The following is a 19,985-nucleotide window of genomic DNA, read 5'->3' on the forward strand; positions in this document are numbered from 1 at the left end:
TTAGGGCATGTATGTGTGCCACATGTTACACGTGCCTGTGTTCGGGGTGCTAGAGGGTGTCAAACTGCAGGATTCGGTACCGAATCGGTAAATACCGAATCGGTATTGCCCATTGATTCCTATGGGCTTCAAGGCCCATAGGAATCAATGGGGAATACCGAATCGGTATTTACCGATTCGGTAAATACCGATTTTTACAGATGCGGTATTTCAAAAAATAAATTCACCTACATCTCCCTCCTTCTAATTTACCGATTCATAAATACCGAATCGGTAAAATTCGGTATTTATGAGTCGGTAAATTAGAATTACCTACATCTAGCCCTACATGTGCAAGCCTCAGCAAATTGTTCCAGTCCTCTGGAGGTGGTAAACATGACAATGAGGCTTAAGTAGCCATTGTTGGGCAGTTCTAAGTTTCATCAAGGCCCCAGAGGAATGTACTCTACTGCCCTGGCAGACCGCAGTTCACAGTCCACCATATTTAAAGATTTCTGCCTTCCTGGCAAAAATCATTTTGACTTCAGAAAAGCTGCAACAATGGCACCTTTTATGAAATCATTAAAACTTTCCTGCGCAAGCGCAATGCTCAGTTCACTGGCACAGCAACATTTGTTTTTCAAAACTAAACTCTCAGTTCAGCAGCTTGTTTTTCAAATATAAAAAAGTAATGCTCCTTGATATGCTGGGCACTTTGCCCCAGCACGTGGCTCTGTTGAACCAAGGGAAGGTAATACCTGGGATAATGTGCAGCCTTGACAATTCTCTGCCTACTGGCACCCTCCCCTTCCGTGACAGCTCATGAGGCAATAACGCCATTAAATTAATATCATTGATAAATACCAATTAGGTATGTCTTTTTGAATGCTAATTTTTAGCATGCAGTACGTGTACTAAACACTGTTAGGCACATGTACATTGTTAAATACAAGATTAGAGTAGGGATTGCGCACAGTCCTGAAGAAGAAAGCCAAGGGTATGGCTTTCGAAACATGTTGACCCAGTAGAAGGCTACTCATTACCGTATGCCCTCTACTTCTCCCCATTTTTAATGTTTCCAGCTAGGGAAGGCAATAAATTATATTTTTTCCACTAGCCAGGTAACTTTTAATTTTTGCCCCACTATCTTTCCGGACCCTACCACCTTATGCACTACACATAGCCTCTCTCACAGATTTAAGTGCTCCTGCGTCTACGTAGGTCGTAGCACACCCCACCCCGTAGAAGGACAGGAAGACGCCAATGATTAAGCATGACACTGAATTAATTTTCAGTGTGTGAGTAGTATTTAAAAACACGGAGTGTTTTTCTTTAACCCCTCTCTGAATAACGGCAGGTGTCTAAACACTTTTTCCATATCACCATTATAATTGTAATCTTTCAGACAATGAAGGAAATATTATAATGCAGCGGTAGGATCTTTTTGTTGACTAATAGTAATAATAGGGGGACGATTCTACCCTCACCCCTCTTCACTCCCCCCTATGTTTTTGTTTAATTACTTATTCCACCAGAAGGGATTTGGGCTCCCCCTAACCACTCCCTTATTTAGATGAGGTGTCCTTCCTCAGTCAGGGCCCGGCACTGTTTTTGCCACTACTGGTAATCTGGTAATGGAGCAGAAAGTCTAGGAGAGCCCTGTGTATGAATAGAGTGAGCAAATTCTGTCAGATTCATTCAGAAACTCCAAGTCAAAAGAGAAAATGTGAAAGCTTTCCTTTGTTCTGCCAACAGATCCTTATATGCTTCCAGACGGCTAATCACTGTTAAGTGACCAGTTGTTGACAACACTCCTACTGTTCTAGGCACAGAAGTTATTACATTGCCCTGTAGTGAGCAGAGTCGTATAAAACTGTAGAAAACAGCTTTTGGCCATATAGTCACTGTGGTGCACTTTATTGCTTAAAACAGTAAAACAGGTTTTCTTACATGGAAAACCATTTTTCCTTCACAGCTATCGCTGCAGTCCCTTTACACTGTAGTAGCCTAATCAGAGCACATTGGTGCCTGTGAAATCCACATATTTTGTCATATATGTGGGTGGTGTAAATAGACACTGCAGTCCACCTATAACAGTTAACTTCATGTCTTAGGTGTATTTTGTGCACCATCTACCATGGACTTAAATAAAGCAATTGAGTGAAATACATCTTGACAGCATCATTCTAGGGCCAGATTACACACCATATGGCACTGATCGAAGAGTCACAATGCACAGTTATAATATCAGTAAAAATAAGGTCCTAAAAAGGTGAGAAATCCAGGATGATCTTGCAGAATAGCTGGATTTTGTGAAGGAAGGTAATGAAAATGATTCAAAATTATATGTGGCTAGTGTACAGGGGTGCCTAATGATTTTGGCTGCAGAGAATGTTCTGATATAGTTGTGTGAAGGCATTAAATACAGTTGATTCCAGTGGAATTGGCCAACTACAGCAAATACTGTAAGCATGATAAAGGTTTGACGTATTGTAAATAATCTTCAATATTGAACGCGCTGTTGCGCTATACACCATTTTCAAACTTTTTTAAATCTGTAATATACCTAAAAAGAAGAAATCTTAAAATATTTTCACAAAATGTTCTCCACCCAGGCCTTTCCCCTGTGCACCATATATTGAATGCCATCCTTTTAGAGACCTAGGGCCAGATGTAGGTATCCAAATACCGGTCGGTAACGGCCGAAAATACCGATTTTCGGCCGTTACCGACCGGTATTTGGATACTGAGATGTAGGGCATTTAAAAATACAGATTCGGTAATTTCACAGAATCGGTAATTTTACCGAATCGGTAAAATTACCGAATCTGTATTTTGAAATGTAGGTAGCACTGTAAACAATGCTACAGGGCTTTAAGGATTCGTTATTTACCACCAACTATTAGTTGGGCACAAGGGGGGTACTTATGGTACCCCCATACATTTGCATGCACGACATGGCAGGTACCGCACGGTGCCTGCCACTTTGTGCATGCAAATGCACAGTGTGCAGCCCCAGTATTGTGGCGGGCAGTGCTGTGTGCACCGGCCGCCACAATGATGTGGATGGGAGATGGTGGCATCCTAATTGCCGGTGCAGGACCACCGCACCACTGGCGGCCGGTCGCAGCACCGCTAGGGTGGTGGGCATATGTAAGTCTGCCCGCCATCCTTATAGGCCCCTGAGTATGTATTAATTAGTTCTAGAGTTTTGTTTTATGTAATTGGGTGGATAGACACACTTGCACTGATTGGAAATTGGTGGTGTCCTGGAAGCATTCTCTACACCCTACAATTCCACCAAGAAATGCTAGGGAGGTCACTGAGAAACCGTATTATCTTGAAGGGGGGAGGACAGAAATCGTAAACCCCCTAGTGCGCAATGAACATGAAAAATGAGGAGATCCTCGAAGCCACTGAATAAGGAAACACCCTGCGTTGCTAGATCTGATCTAGGCTAATTCTCTAGAGAAGAAGGGGCCTATCACACAAGCTACATTGTGTAGTGTGTTTAGTAGTATCACAATAATACTAGTAATGCACTACAAAATGCAATTGACAAACCTACGAGCGCATGTGTCTGCCTCCGCCTCTCCAATCTTTCCCCGACTGCAGAGATCTCCACACACATATGGAAATGCATATGTTTTTGTAGTAAATTTAGTAAATGTCGGAAGGATGGGTGTAGTGACTTGAAATTGGGTAATACTTACTACTAAAAGAATGGGCTGTGTGATGAATAAGAAGGGGTTTAGGCAGTGGTTGGGGGGGGATATGCACCTGCCCAACAAAGAGTAAGCCGCTTCCTATTCACAAACTGAAAATCTATAGCTACTACAGCCAAAATGGACCCAATCAGCTGTTAATGTATCTGCTCACAGCTGGAGTAAGTCCTGCACCACAGACGGCCAGCCACTGGTACTGCAACACCCGGCAATAGAAACAAATGGATATATTGACTTAAAATAGACCCCCTTAATAAACCAAGTTAAAATAAAGTAAATAAATTAAAAAATGTACATATATATATAAATATATTTATATATATATATATATATGTATGCGCATGTATTTCAATGTTTAAATAGCTTTTTTTATAAAAAATTAATATTTATTAAAATAATTAAATACCTTAATTAGCTATTTGCAATATCTTTAACTACTTTTTTATTATATATAATTGAACAATTATTGTAATACTTTAAGTGAGATTTTTTTTAATTTAAGCTTCAGAAACATCATTCTATTTTAATTTAATATATTAAAAATAACTACATTTTTAATTGATAATCAAGATATTGTCGTAACAGTTGTATATTTTTTTATATTTAAAAGAAATATATACAAATATTTAGCTTAAAAAAATGTTTTCTGAGTGTTTTGAAACTTAAATAAACTTTTCAACTTTTCACTATACTTCACCATAAGAAATTCTATGCACCGAATGTGGAGATGTCGCCAAGTGTGTGGAACCTCAAATTCGGTTGTGATAATCACCACTAGTAGTAACCTTATGGTTGTTTTGACTAACTACACACTTGTAAATGGCGAGTAGCCAAAACTAATAAAGTTACTCAAAAGTGTGAAAGTAAATTGTGTATGGATAGGGCCTGTAGTGTGTCCCCTGCTCTCCCACCATGGTACCAGACATTTGCATTGCAATGACTATGTTTCTCATGACCCACACTCTTGAAACCAATGCTTCTTAGGTGATTTAAGAGCACATTTATTTCTAGTACACCCAGTCTTGAATATTAAAATGCGGCAGGATCCCTTATCATCAGGTTCGGACTGAGACAGAAAATAGGCCTAGGCACCAAAATAACATTGTCCTCCATCAACGGATCAGAGCGTTAAAAATGCGGCCCGTGTTTGCATATAGGAGCAGTTTTAAACATGTAAATACACTCTGTATACGTATTTTGTGAGGCATGGATTGCTGCATGCATTTGTGCTTACTGCAAGCAATGTTTGTGGTAATATTAGAGAAATCAACAGTAAAAACAGGTGCACGCAAAGTTAATCAACTTTCTTACCTTCGAAACGAATACTAAATCCTTGAGCTGTCCTTGTCTCGTCTGACGTTAATTCAATTCGAAGTATAGCCCCTTCACTTATCACTCCTTCGAAAGGCACGTTTTCTGTTTTAAAGGTGTCATACAGTAAAATGGACGTGTTGGACTTTCCACTGAAGACGACAACTCTTTTCAAAGTTTGTAAAGAAAAGAAATAAAACAGGAATTAATGCACAATTCCTTTAATTTATTGTTTACCGTCTTAGAAAAAGCAGTAGGTTGTTGTTATGCTGTTCATGCAATTAGGTATAGGTATGTGGCAGTCTTGTTCTAGGGACAGTGCTCTCCATAAAGAGATGTTATTCCTAAACCATGCACTAGATCAAGGCTAGACCAAGCCCTTGACTCAATCCGTCTCAAAGGAGCTTCACAAGTAGCTTGCTTTAGGAAACGTATGAGTTTATGCACTGCTAATCATCCAAATGCAGAACTCGTCCCATGATTTTACTGAAATATTCTTTATTAACCTTTAACTTTGGCTTAGTAAGCTGGAATATCTGGCAATTGTGAATTCCCAGTTCATTAACTCAATTCTTTGACAGAGTTTCATGAGCACGAATGACAGGGTTTGCAGCTGTTGTTAATCTTTTTACTCACCTGGAAACTTACTCAATAAAAGAACAATGTTATGGAGGAGTAAATACCGAAGATGACTCCTACCTGTTGCAGTATCAACAGGCAGGAGTCATCACTGTGTAAGCAACGTAGGGCATCGCCAATAATTTACAGAATAGAGGGGCATCTGACCAAGGGCAAGTATAGCCGCTTTTTCGGCGAATTGTGCCGAGAAAGCGGCGATACTGCTAGAGCCCTATTAACAAGGGCATTTTAAAGCCTGGCGCAAGCCCACTTTGCATGTCGGCGATTAACATCGCTAATGACATGCAAAGTGGGCGTTCCCACGTCCAACCACATGTAAAATGTGGTTGGAGGTGGGAACACCCTATTACCTAGGCAGTTGTTGGGAGAAGGAGACCTGCGATAAACTTGTTTATCGCAGGTCTCCCAACGCCTGCTCTGACCAGGTGTTAGGGCATTGATAACATGGGGGAGTGGATCATAAAGCTGAATCCACCCCCCATAATATCAAGGAACACATTAGCGCGTGAAAACAACGTTTGATTGATAATTGCGCGCTAAAAAGGCGATGAAATCCGTCGATAGCCGGCGATATGAGGATGTGCGTTGTGCGTTTACTAACCCACTTCTTGGTAATATGCCCCAGACTTTTTAGTTCAGGAGCCTGCACAAAAACCAGACTGAAAGTTCTCAAGGAGAGTAGATTGTGGTCTTTTGCAAATTACTTTCCATGTTTTACTTGTTTGTTTTTTTACAGTTTCCTGTATTTTTAACTAAAAGAGGTAGGCCTAAATAATAATACAGAAGTTATGAAGTCCTCAGTGTCAGCGACTGTGTTTTAAATGGATTTGATTTGCCTACTTATATGCAAGCAGGAAACATTCCTTGAAAGAGAGAGCTATTATGTAGGTTGGTCCTGTAGTTCACCAGGGTAAAACTCATCACTTTGGTTATATTTATTTGCAGTGGGTTTGAATCATGATTGGAAGATTCAATTTTGGGGATAACCCAGACACATTGGTTCTAAGTAAGTAGACTAGTTGTTTGGAAATGTTCCTGCCTGTGACAGATTTTGCAATTTTAACACATTTATTGCACATTCAGTTTGGGTCTGATGTATAATGGTTTGGATAAAAAAATATGGTCCCACATCCCGTAAAGAGAGCATTACAAGTGCTAATTTAACCCCTTGCATGCTTCGGACGGCCCGGCTGTCTGACGTCACGGTGGGTGTGTGCGGAGGACGGTCAGGGGTCGTCCGGCTCCCGCCCACTATTTGAATCGCCCGCACAGCGTGAAAATGTGCGCAGCATCCAAGGGGTTAAGACATGGTCGTTGACACAGTTTTTGGCTGACTGGTGCCTGAAAACGGAGAAGTGCTATTTTACCATCTTGGAAAGTAGTAAAGTGATGTTTCTTTCTGTAACATTAAGGGCATGGGGTGCTTGAGACTGGAAATGTAGAAGTATTTGTTTACATATCTAAACTAAACAACAGAATATAACCAGATGAGATACACTGCTAGAAATGGGGTTGTTAGAAATGGGGGTCCTAGTTGGCAGAGGTAGGTACCTTTATCCAAATATAGACACTTGTTTTTAGTCCGTGTAAGGAGGAAAGATACTTTAGATAACCCCGGCTCACCCCCTTGGTAGCTTGGCATCAGCAGACAGGCTTATCCCAAAGGCAATGTGTAAAGTATTTGTACTAACACACACAGTAATATAGTGAATACACCACAAATGGACACCACACCAGTTTAGAAAAATACAATATCTTTATCTAAATTTAACAAGCCCAAAACGACAAAAATCCAGCAAACACAGTTAAAAATATGACTTTCAAAAGGTTTAAAGAACTTGTGCCATTGAAAACTATGGATGTGTGACTTTTACATAAAGTTCCTGTAGTTGCGTCAAAATTCACAGGGCCAAACAGCCACAGAGTGAAGAAGCGTCAACAACAAAGAGATGCATCAGTGCCTGAGACCTTGGGGAGGCGATGAGACAGTTCTGCTGCATGCAGGAGAATTGATGCGTCGATTACGGTATGTAAGAGCATACGAGTAGTGTGGCTCACTGGTTAGAGGCGGCAGGCCTGAGAGCAGAAGTCAGCCCGGGACCAGGGTTCAATTCCCGACGCGGCAGGGTTGTGGACCTTGGTCAGCGGACTCGATAATTCTCGCTTCGGTGCTTACTATAATCAGGGGTTCCACTCGGCAACTCTGGGCATTAGCTTGCCTAATCTCCACAATGGCCCCACCAATTCTGGGGATGCCTGGCTCCACCTTGGGGACTCCCAGCAAGGGACCATCCCACAGGGAAAGCCAGGACGGGTTCCCCAGAGTTATACAGCGCCGGGACGCCCCGTTGCTGGGGCAGCTGTGCGCTTTACAAGTATACTACATTTACATTTTACATTTTAGGGGAAAGCGATGCGTCGATTCTTCGTGACGGTTCTGGTTAACAGGCGATGCATCGGGAAAACTTGTCGCAAAGGTGCGATTCGTGGGAATCCGGGATGCGTTGGTAATTGATGCGGCGGTGGCATGCAGTGCTGCATCAGTATTCATAGTGGCACAGCGATGGGTGGAAATTATTCTCACGCTGAGGAGATGAGTCAGAAAAAGAGCCACAAGAAGAGCGATGCATCATTTTTTTAGTTCTTCAAGTTGCTTCTGTCTTTCAGCTCTCACACAGCAGCAGAAACAGCAACTGCAGGCAAACCCCACACAGCACACTGCATAGGTGCAGTACTTCTCCTCAGTATCTCCAGCTTTTCTCCTTGGCAAAGGGTCCTCTTGAATTCCAGGGATGATCTAAAAGTCTGGGGTCTGGGTCCCTCTTTTTATACAGTATTTATTTATTAAGGAGTTTTATATAGCGCTGGCCTGACCCGAGGGTATCAGAGCGCTTTGCAACAGTTTTTGTGCAAAAGTCATACAATAGAGCAGTATTCTACATATTGGTTCGGAAGTCCAATTGTGCTGAGCAGCATTGAGGTAGTATGTGAGTTCTGAGATAACCTCATTGAGTGCATGTTTTCTTGGGTAGAACCTCTTATGGGGGGGGGAGTATGTGGGGGGCAAAAAGCCGAAGGAGGTATGTCTTAGTGATACAATGTCTGGGAGCAACGGAGAGCAGGAATTTTCATTTAGTCGGAAGCCATCCATTCGGGAGGGAGCGGTTGAGAAAGAGTACTTTTAGGGTTTTTTTTTAATTTTGTGAAGGATGAGATAGTCCTGATACCGACTGGGATGGAGTTCCAGATTTTGGGCACATGTTTGGCGAAAGACCGTGGGGCAGTTTTTTGTTTGTGTGTTTTGATAGGGATGAGTAGTAAGGTGCTGGAGCTCCTGAGGTTCCTTGTCTGACCAGCCCTTGTTGCAGGGATTCTGCACATACACAGAACTATGTGCAGGAAACCAGGACCTCGGTGTGTATTGGTGTACCAAAAAACCCACCTCAGTACCCAGAACCCCAATCCTACTAGCTATAGTGTCTCATTTGTTCTCCGTACTACAGTCAAGCTACCAATGGTTAGACATCCTAGAACATGTCACTCCGTCCCTCTCAGGAATCGTAGGAAGAAGAACACTCTTTCGTACAAACACTCATACTTGTCGACAACGTGAGTAAACAGAGACACGGTATAGTTTAAAATGTTTATTTTAACTAACGTGCTCTACAATAAAGTATACTAGCCAACACAAGCAGTGTAATGCATAAGAACAATATAATCAGCATGATTACAATTCCATAAAGCACAAACGGGCAATCATTTTATAACAGGGCTACAGTGCCTTATCACCCTCCCCGTGCTACAAGCTAGTTTATTATAATTATCGAAGGCCTCTAGGCTGTGTCAGGGGAAACCCATACTTCTACGTTTAGATGCAAGGAATCACATCTCAGGACAAGCACAGATCTTCTTGGTTGGAATGAACCTCTCAAAGTGTCTTTTCATGCATGCAATGCCATACTATAAGCACTTGGCTTTCAATAGGGCAGCTGTGCTCTATGTTGTGTCTGTGGGCGCGAGACTGACCAAAGTGAATCAACAGCATACATTGTTTTTTTACCTTGAACACGCTGTGCAGACTAGGAGTACCCTGTTCCTCTAAATGTGTGAAGGGCAGACCGTTCTCATGCACAAGAGCATGAGTAGTTTATCTACTAGAATATAGGCATGTAGTAACGTGCGCAAAAGCGGCAAGATGGCTGTCAAACATAAAAAAACTAATGCTAACTTAGCAATGTCTGCAGTTAATTCTATGACCTCACTACACCCTCTTGAGTTTAGCAGCTATATACTCAGGTTTTCCTGTGTGCAGGGGTTTGTGCGTTAGGCAGGCAGTTCTGAAACTGGCACACGATTCGACTGGGAGCCATTTTAGTTCTCTGAGTGCTGGTGAAATGTGATTGTATTTTCTAATTCCAGCGACCATTCTGGCTGCTGCGTTGAGAGTAGTTTTGAGGGGAGCTAGGTGAGATTTTGTTGCACCCGTGAGGGTGGCATTCCCATAGTCGAGTCTGGATGGCACCAGTGATTGGGTGGCTTGTTTGAGGTCTTTGGCTGGGATGAATGGTTTTATTTTGTTGAATAGCTTCAGGTTGATGAAGGCACTCTTTGCGGAGTTCTTGATGTTTTTGGCCATGTCCAGTTTTGAGTCTAGGGTGATTCCTAATGAGTTTACGGAGTTGGTCAGAGTGCGATTGCTGTTGAGAGCATCCAAAGCTTTTAGCCATTCTGAAATTTGAGATTTCTCTTCTTTGTTCGATATGAGGAGGATCTCAGTTTTGCCTTGGTTGAGTTTTAAGTGGTTAAGAGACAGCCAATGTTGGATTTTTTTTAGAGTGTCATTTAGTCTGTGAATATCATCCATGGAGGATTTTTCTAGATAGATCTGGGTGTCATCTGCATATAGGTGGGAAGGGATGTTAGCATTTTTGAGTAAGGTGGTGAGGAGTTCCATGTATATGTTGAACAGTTGAGGTGAGAGCACTGACCCTTGGGGGACACCTCTGCTGAAGGGATGTAGGTTGGAGGTAAAGTTTTTTATTTTTATCCTTTGTGAGCGGCTGTGTAAGAAGGAGGAGAACCAGTGTAAGACCACTTCATCAGCACCTACCCTTTCTTTCAAAGGCTTGATGAGGAGTTGGTGATCAACCTTGTCAAAGGCTGCCGATGGGTCCAGGAGAATGAGGAGGCAACATTGGTTGGTATCGAGGGATTTCTGGATGTCGTCTGTGATGTTAGGGATCGCGGTCTCGGTGTGTTGCATCGTTAATAATTCTTTCCTGTTGCATTTCCCTTTTTATTCTTATATCCTAATTTCTTACATTGCCCTTTTAATAGATTGTATAATTTTAATTGTGGTTCCTGCCACTCTGTTAGTAATTCTGTTTGGAATGGTATGTAAACTGTTATAGGAACATTCTGCTGCTGAACTGGATCTGGTTGTAATGTGCCTCCCTCTATTGAAGATTTTCTTCACATCTTGGATTTTAACTTAATTTGCATCTTTGAACTTTACACAGTGCTATAGCCTTTTCTGAAACCCGATTGGTGGGGATCAAGAAGGTTGATGCTGTCCATGTGCTGAGTCAGTTGCAGGAGGACACATTTTTCAAGGATTTTGGATAGGAGGGGGAGATTGGAGATGGGTCTGAAGTTATTCAGTTCCTTGGAGTCAAGGCTGTATTTTTTAGTAGTGGCGTGACTTGGCCAACTTTGAGGCATTCAGGTATGATGCCGGTTTCAGGGAGCTGTTTATGATCTTGCACCAGAAGGGGGCTATGGAGAGTTTCAGTTTTTTGGTCAATTGGGTGGGTATAGGGTCACGGACGTGAGAGGCTGGCTTGGAGGTGGAGATCAATATGGCGACTAGGATGGGATGTGACCTTTTTATTCTCTGGAACTATTTCCAAGCAACTCTTCTTTGAAAATCTGAACTTTCGTCGGTTTTCTGGTGGAGTTTGATGAATTTAATACGTTTTGCCTAAATTGGAATTGCTATACTCTTAAACCCGTGGAAAATACTATCGTCCTAACCACATACCGGATTTGCAAGGTGTCTTTCTGAAAAACCTGTATTTTGTAACTTCTTGGATGAATTAATAAGGCAATTTCAAACTTTTTATCGTTTTGGGGCACTGTATACTTTTGAATTGCATCAACCCCCTGCATGCAAGTATCGCTCACGCCCACCTTGGCAACCTGAAGCAACTCCGTCATCCGATACAGCAAGGCTTCCATGGAAACCCGTTCTTAGCTTCCAGCTCTATGATGCTCCTCGGTGCTCGACGTGTACGCTCTGTCCTCCGACATGTCTACACTAGATGCAGACATTAGACCACAGCGCAACGTCGTGACATCAGCGGGAGCCATTTTCTTTTTCAACTCAGAAGGTTTGCCAGAAGCTTCAAAGAGCGCAGCGCAACGTAATGACGTCAGAGGGAGCGATTTTCTTCAAGCCAAGAAGTTTACCGGAAGCTTCAAAGATTACTGGTATCTTGAATCGCACCGGGCATTTATAGTTCCAGAATCGCACTTTCAAGGTAATCAAATACTAACTATACTTCCACCATAATTCTTACAATTTTGGAACAGAAGGACAAAACATTTGTAGACATTTATACTGCCTTTAAACATCATTGGAAACTCTTAACCAGTGCATTTCACGCTGATGTGCACAGCTTTTCAAGAACTTATTTTTTTTTAACACTGTATATCTTGATTGATTCAATTTTTTGTTGTGTACATAGACTTTTGAAAGTTTATTTTTTTCATACTTATTAGTGATACATATTTATTGTACAATATTTCTACACATCTGCACTATTTCTCCTTATTGCTATTTGTTTAAGTTAACAAGATGCAGTTCGATCCACCAAGAAAGTTTCTCCAGAGCAAGGGTGATCCACCTATACCCTGGACAAGGTGGAAGGAGGAGTTTTTAACTTATTTAAAGGCCATAGATGGAGAAAGAATGGGTAATGAGAGGAAGAAAAATATTTTTCTTCATTGCTTGGGGTCGGAAAGGACAAGCAGTGTTTAGATCTCTCCCAGTTGTGTCAGGGGATTTGGGAGTATTTGATGAGGTGATGTTACGTGTTGAAACTAGATTCAAGCCTATGACAAGCATAGCTCTTAACCGATACAAATTTTACACCTGTGCACAAAGAGAGTCTGAATCTTTTGATGACTTCTTAACTGCACTAAGATCACTAGTTATCTCATGCAATTTTGGAGCTTTAACAGATGAGATGATTAGGGATCAAATCATAGTGAATGTGAGGAGCAAGAAAACACAAGAACAGTTACGGAGTTTAGGTAATCCCAGTTTGCACGATACCATTTCCACTGCTAATGCGTTTGAACAGTCGGACAAATGGATGAAAACTGTGCAAGAGGTTAGTAATAAGGGTGAGAAAAATTATAACATTTGTGATTAAATATGCGCTGTGAACAATGTTGTAAAACACTCCCAGTCTACAAAAATTTCTAGTGGGAGCATGATTTGTTACAGGTGTGGAAGTAATACTCACATTGCTTTATTCAAATTTTGTCCTGCTATAGGAAAACAATGTAATAAATGTGGGAGAATAGGTCATTTTTCTAAAGCTTGCAGAGATGAGAAGAGGAAGATATTTGACAAAAATAAGAGTTATAGTAACAAGAACAGTGATGTGTCTTGTGTGAGGTGTGATCAAGGAAGTGAGGGTACATGCAACAAGTGTGAACATTCATCTGGTACACATTTCACATAAAGAAAGAGGAATTGTGGTTTCACTTGTGAATATAACTGCTATTGAAGGAGAAATGTTTAATTCACCTAAGTGCATAGTAACATTTTTGGATGAAGATTTTGAGCTCATGGCAGATTCTGGGTCTCCTTGGACCATCGTAACAGAAAGTTATTTCCATGACAGGCTTGGGAAGAAAAAAATCTATTCATGACCTGTGTCCACCAGATATTGTTGCTCAAGGGTTTGATGGTTCTGCCATTGATTGTATTGGGTACATTGCTTCTTTAGTTAATTTTAAAGGAAAGTCTGCTTTCATCAAGTTATATGTTGCTAAGAAAGGAGTTAATGTGTTAGGGTGGAGAGACCAACGGAAGTTGGAAATTATCTTAAATCCCCGCAGCAAGGAACCGGTAATGGTTGTTGAAGATGGTGTAGGAAAAAAAGACTTAGGAAAAGAATTTCCAAATGTTTTTTCTGAGAAACTAGGAAGACTTAAGGGGTTCATACATGTTATTAAACTTAAGCAAAATGCTTTACCTGTCAAACAGAAACTTAGAAATGTTCCCATCAATGTCAGGGAAGAGTTGGGTGATGCGTTGAAAGAAATGTTAGACACTGGTGGTATTGAGGAGATAGAATCCTCGGAATGGGTTTTTCCAGTGGTTCTTGCACGTAAGCCAGATACATCTTTGAAACTATGCATTGATTTGAGGGCTCTAAATGCTAATATACTGGTTGATTGTCATCCACTGCCCAATATAAATGAAGTTGTGAGTATATTGGGGTGTGCCACAGTATTTTCCACACTAGATCTTAGATCAGCATATCACCAGGTGGAATTGGCAGAGGAATTGAGACATTTGACAGCTTTTATTACACCCCAAGGGCTGTTCCAATTTAAGAGAATGCCGTTTGGACTGGCATTGGCGGCATCAGTCTTCCAGAAGTCAATGTGCCATATTTGTAAAGACATGCAACATTACGTCTAGTGTTTCCAGGACGACATATTAATTTTTCCAGTAAAGAGAAGGTTCACACTGAAAATCTTAAAAATGTTTGTAAGGTTTTGAATGAGTATGGACTTACCATTAAAAGTAAGAAATGCAAGTTATTTCAAGATTCTGTAGAATATGTAGGCCACACAGTGTCCAAGGATGGTGTGTTCCCTAAAAAATCACTTGTAGATGCAATGCTAAAAGCGCCTGCTCCTGAATATAAAGATAAGCTACTTTCCTTTTCGGGACTTTGCAAGTATTATAGTACATTTATCCAAAATTCTGCTACAAAAATGGAACCATTGAGGGAGCTTTATAGGAAGAATGTAGAATTTGGGTGGGGAAGTAGACAACAAGAAGCTTTGTCAACATTAAAGCTGAAATGATAGCCGCACCTACACTTAAACCATATTGTATGAACAAGTTATGCATTCTCATAGCTGATGCAAGTCTTTATGGATTGGGGTGTGTGCTGTCCCAGCCTGCAGGACGAGAGGAATGGCATGTTGTGTTTTCTTCCCGAACTCTCAGTGTAACTGAGAGATGTTATGCAGTAATTGAAAAGGAGTTGTTGGCGTGTGTTTGGGGAGTCAAGCATTTCTGCAATTATATTTTAGGAGCCTGGTTTACTTTGAGAACAGATCATAAACCTTTGGTGTCTATTTTGTCTCCTGGAGGTGGTCTGAAAGCTACAGCTCGTATTGCCAGACTGATGTCACGGTTGCAAAAATATAGTTTTGACATTGAATATGTTCCGGGGAAAATTGATGTGACTGCTGATTGTCTCTCGAGACTTCCATGTACTAGTGAGAACGTGTGTGAAGAAGAAGAAATTGTAACTAGCATTTCTGAAGTTGTGTTGGAAATGTTTAACTTGATCTCTGAAGAAATGTGGAGGAAGAGTATGAGTGAAGATGAGGTTTTGAGAAAAGTCATTGATTATATCAGAACTGGTTGGCCATCCAAGAATGATATTCCTGAGCTGAGGAGCAGAATTGAGGAACATGGCGGCGGCAGGCTAGCGGCTGCTGCGAGGCTCTGATCCCAACGCCCTAAGATGCACTTCAACAGGTCTCTTCCCCCCTATGAACTCGGATTACTGCGGCTTACCTATCGGTGAGATGGAGAGCTATGTTTGATTGCCGGTCACATTGTTTTATATTAAGTTTTCCCCGCTTTTCCCGTTTCTTTTCTCTCATTGCTTGGGCTATGAGTCTGCAGAACGTGGGACGCTGAAACTGAAGCTGAAGGCACTAGGACCCATTCGGCACATTGTGATGCGAGGGGGAGACCGAGAGTGCGAGCGGAGGTATGCCGAGGAGCCGAGTACGGGTCAGCTGTACCGGATCACAAGCCAAGCAGAGTTTCTGGAGTCGGGCCGAGCAGGACACGGTACTAGTACGGCACTATCACCTACTATCACTTCACTGGAATACGCCGGACTGCGGGTAAGCTGCTATAATACATGCTATAATACATGGCTGCGCTCGAGAGCAGCTTTCTGGTATCGGGCGGCAGTATTTACATGCCGGGATCCTTTCCTTGCGTCCTGTACCAGTGGCGTTTTTTCTGATTGCATGGAGGCAGATAAGGCTGCACCTGAGTTACAGCAAGCTACCCTCAGCTTAGAAAGTGCCTCTAGCGGTAAAATTACAGTCGGGGGACTCACATCTGCCGGTTCTCTTGAACTACCCCCTAAAGAGGCTGTTAATAGAAGTAGTGAAAAAGGGAGTGTAGCTAAAAATCGATACCAGTTACGTTCTAAGCAGGAACTCAAGAAGAAAGGAGTTCTCAACACTATTGATTTGGTTGAAAGCAGTGGGCCAGTGCCTATCTCACCCTGTAAGCAAAGAAGGAAAGGGGGGGTTAGAAGGGGGAAAGCTAAAGGACCAAAGCAGGTCCAGTCACTTAAAGGGACCCCTCCACTCAAGAGTTACTTTAAGATCATGGAGCAAGTAGCTTCTTCTAAAGCAAACAATATAGATATAAATGCAGAGGAAGGAGATATAAATAACCCGCATGGATTAGTGAAGTCCACAGTTAATACAGTTAATACATCTGATAAAACAAATACGGTAACCGTCTCCCCCCTTCTAGCTACTTTCCCTCTGAGCAATAAATATGCGGCTTTGGAATTAGCCATTTCCTCAGAGGCAACGGGGGCGGCCGTGACAGTTGGGGTAACAGCTCAATCTCCCTCAAGTTATAATAGTAGACAGCCTGGTGAGGCTTTACTGAACGATGAACAAGCGTTCCATGCTACGGAACCCCAATCTTCTTACACTGCGTCATCACTAAGTCTGGAAAGTAACGGTTCATCTCCTCTCTTAACCGAGGAAGCTGGGGCTTGTGGAGGTAGTGAACCAGCAGAGAAAAAGTTTGGGCTCCTTACTACACTCTCTGAGAAAAGACCTACTAGGCAGATTTGAGATCTCCGAAAAAAACCAGAGGGGATTACATGATAGATTTGACCTTTTGGAGGCTAAAATTGAGGGTATCAGTACTAGAACTTGTGCCTTGGAGGGAAAAGTCACATCTCTTACAGAGACCTCAAAAGCTAATTCCCAAGACATAGTAGCCTTAAAAGTTCAGAATCGTTCTTTGACTATGGACTTGGAAAGGTTGGAAACCCAATCATGACGTAACAACCTGAGGATTCTTAAAATTCCGGAAGGGGCCGAAGCAGAAGACATAAAGGGATTTGTTTGCAGACTGTTACGCGAAGACATTCTCAAGGATCGCCCAGATATTAATTTGGAAGCTGAGATTCAGCGGGTCCATAGAGACCCATTTAGGTTACACCCTGATCGAAAGGCACCCAGGAAGATCTTGGTATATTTTCAAACTTATAGCATAAAAGAATTGGTTCTCACTAGATGTTTGTCTCGTACATCTTTACACTTTCGAGCCAATCCCTACCTCATCAGATCTGATATTGGTAGCAAGACTGCTCAAAGACAATGGGAGCTTGGCACCAGAATGCCTGAACTACGCTCGATGGGGGCACAGGTGCAAATGAAATTTCCAGCGCTCCTCAAAATAATGTGGAATAATAAAATGTATACGTGCCATTTTCCGGAGGAAGCTGATGGAGTCCTAGTTAGGATGAAAGAGCAGACAAATTAATGTACACTTTGATTGTCATATTGTATTATCTGTACCATTTGCCCAGTTTTAATTGAGTTGGGTGAGGGAGAGAGTGAAAAAAAAAAAGCACGCGGTGGGGTGTTTAAGAGGGGAAGCAGGGGAAAGTAGGGGTAAAATGGGAAAAAAATTGGGATTTTTATTTTTTTTTTTTTTTTTTTTCTCGGTGTGGTGTGATTAAGGAAAAAAAAAGGGGAGGTAAATTAACGGGGAGAAAAAAAATGGGGAAAAAATGGGAAGAAACAAAAAACAAAATATAAAAAAAGGAATAAAAAAAAAAATATATATATACACATATTTGAGCAGATGGGGATTTAGAGATCTGTAATTTCTTATAGGTTGGGCAACTGGGAGTCAGGGCCTCCAAGGGCGTATTTTCGCCAATCAGGAGGGAAGGGTTCCTCGGGGGGAGGGTGGGAGGGGTTCTCAGGGGTGGGGGAAAAAATCAGAAAAAAAAGTCCTCATGCGCCATAAAATATATATTTTTTTTTTTTGGGAATTTCATTATAGGTTATTATGCTCTTTGTTAGCCACAAATCAGAGAATAAGATCCTTTTATGTCTCAAGCTAGGTATACTAAAATCCTCTCCTGGAACCTGAATGGTTTAGGGAGTCGTAAAAAACAACTAAATGTTTCTCACTTTCTGGAAAATGCTGGGGCTTCTTTAATCCTTTTACAAGAAACCCACTTGGAAGCAGACGAATGTAGAAAAATCTTTATTAAGAACATGTGGGTTCAGGAGATTTTGTGCTCAAAACAATCTGGTACCACGAGAGGGGTGGCTATTATAATCTGCGCCAATAAGGGAATTGTGATGCACGATTGGACCACAGATCAGTCAGGAAGGTGGTTGGCCGCAATAGTCACAATAAGTGCAGTTAAATTTTTATGCGGGGTTTACTATGGCCCAAATGAGGATAAGCCTTGTTTTTTACAGAAACTAGAAAACTATATGTTACAATATATGATCCCTATTGTGTTAGGAGGCGATTTTAATTTGCTATTAGATTCTGAAGTAGACCGCACCTCGAAATCTAAATATAATTGCCCTAAGAAATCTCTGTCTGTTCTGAAAAATATTATGAAAGAGCATCAGCTGTGTGATGTGTGGAGAGTTAAGCATGGTACCCACAGAGAGTATTCTTTTTATAGTAAACAATATCATCAGTTCTCTAGAATTGACTTTTTCTTACTAGATAGATCGCTATTAGCAAACACCCATTCTATTTCTTATATTCCAATAGGGCTCTCTGCTCACTCAGTAGTTGAGTTAAACATTAATATCCAAAAGAATTTTTCAGAATACAGGTGGACCCTGGATAGGACTATTTTGTTAAATGAACAGGTTAACATTAAAATTAAGGAAAATATATCAGAGTTTTTTGTGTTCAATCATAAATCAGCTCCAGATCATATTATATGGGATGCTCTTAAATCTTTTCTAAGAGGAATATATGGTTCTCAAATGGCCCTCAACAGAAAGTTAAATAAAGAAATGGATATCAAAGACCTTAGTTCGATCAAATTAAAAGAACAGCAGCTCCTTTCCGCCATCTCTAATGATCAAACTGGTATACCAAGACTGGAAAAAGAACTTTTAGATCTACAAACAAATTTCAGGTTAAGAACTGAAAAAATACTTAAAGATAAATGGGAAGTAAGCAAATTACGTAATTTTGAATACGGTGAGAAATGTGGATCACTGTTAGCTTGGAAAGCCAGGTCGGAGAGGACTAGAAATAATATTAAATCCCTAATACAACGAGGGACGGGTACTGTTCTGTCAGAAGATGGAGAGATTAAGGAAGAAGCTAGATCTTTCTATGAAGAACTTTACCTTGAAAATATTAATCGCCCATCTGACGAACTAGAAAACCTGGCTATTCTGAGAAACTTACCACAGCTGAGCAATGAAGACATAGCCTTTTTGGCAAAAGAAATATCTGAGGGCGAGATTAGATCTCAACTGAAGAAGATGGCAAGAAATAAAGCTGCAGGTCCAGATGGACTTCCATTAGAGGTTTATAAGGATAATATTGATGAGATTCTAGTCCCACTTCAGAAATTATTTAACAAAATTTTTATTCAGGGAGAACAAATTCCGTCCTCCTGGTTAGATGCCACAATTTCATTAATTGCAAAACCGAACAAAGATCCTGAAAAAATAGGGTCATATCGACCAATTTCACTTCTGAACTCTGATCTGAAAATTTATTCTGGCATTTTAGCAAATAGATTGGCTAAGGTTATAAAAACTATTATCCACCCTGATCAGCGAGGGTTTATTCCTGGCCGACAACTGAATGAATTAACATTTCAAGTAATCGGTGCTATAGACTACGCAATTCAGAAGAAGAAGCCACTCGCTATTGTAGCAATAGATGCTGCCAAAGCCTTTGATCAAGTAAATTGGCTTTACCTATGGAAAGTGATGAAGAAATTTGGCTTCCCTGAGACTTAT

The 19,985-nt window shown here is 41.2% G+C and overlaps 1 protein-coding gene across 2 annotated transcripts in view; it reads right to left on the reverse strand.

Moving 5' to 3' along the window:
* SEZ6L (seizure related 6 homolog like) overlaps positions 1-19,985 on the reverse strand; it is a 1,424,144-nt gene that overhangs the window by 621,174 nt on the left and 782,985 nt on the right. For both annotated transcript variants that reach the window (XM_078667320.1, XM_078667319.1), the window contains exon 7: positions 5,016-5,182. In XM_078667320.1, the coding sequence (XP_078523446.1) occupies positions 5,016-5,182 (167 nt within the window). The remainder of the gene's footprint in view (positions 1-5,015; positions 5,183-19,985) is intronic.

This window comes from Lissotriton helveticus, chromosome 11, assembly GCF_964261635.1.
Source record: "Lissotriton helveticus chromosome 11, aLisHel1.1, whole genome shotgun sequence".
Classification (NCBI taxonomy): domain Eukaryota; kingdom Metazoa; phylum Chordata; class Amphibia; order Caudata; family Salamandridae; genus Lissotriton; species Lissotriton helveticus.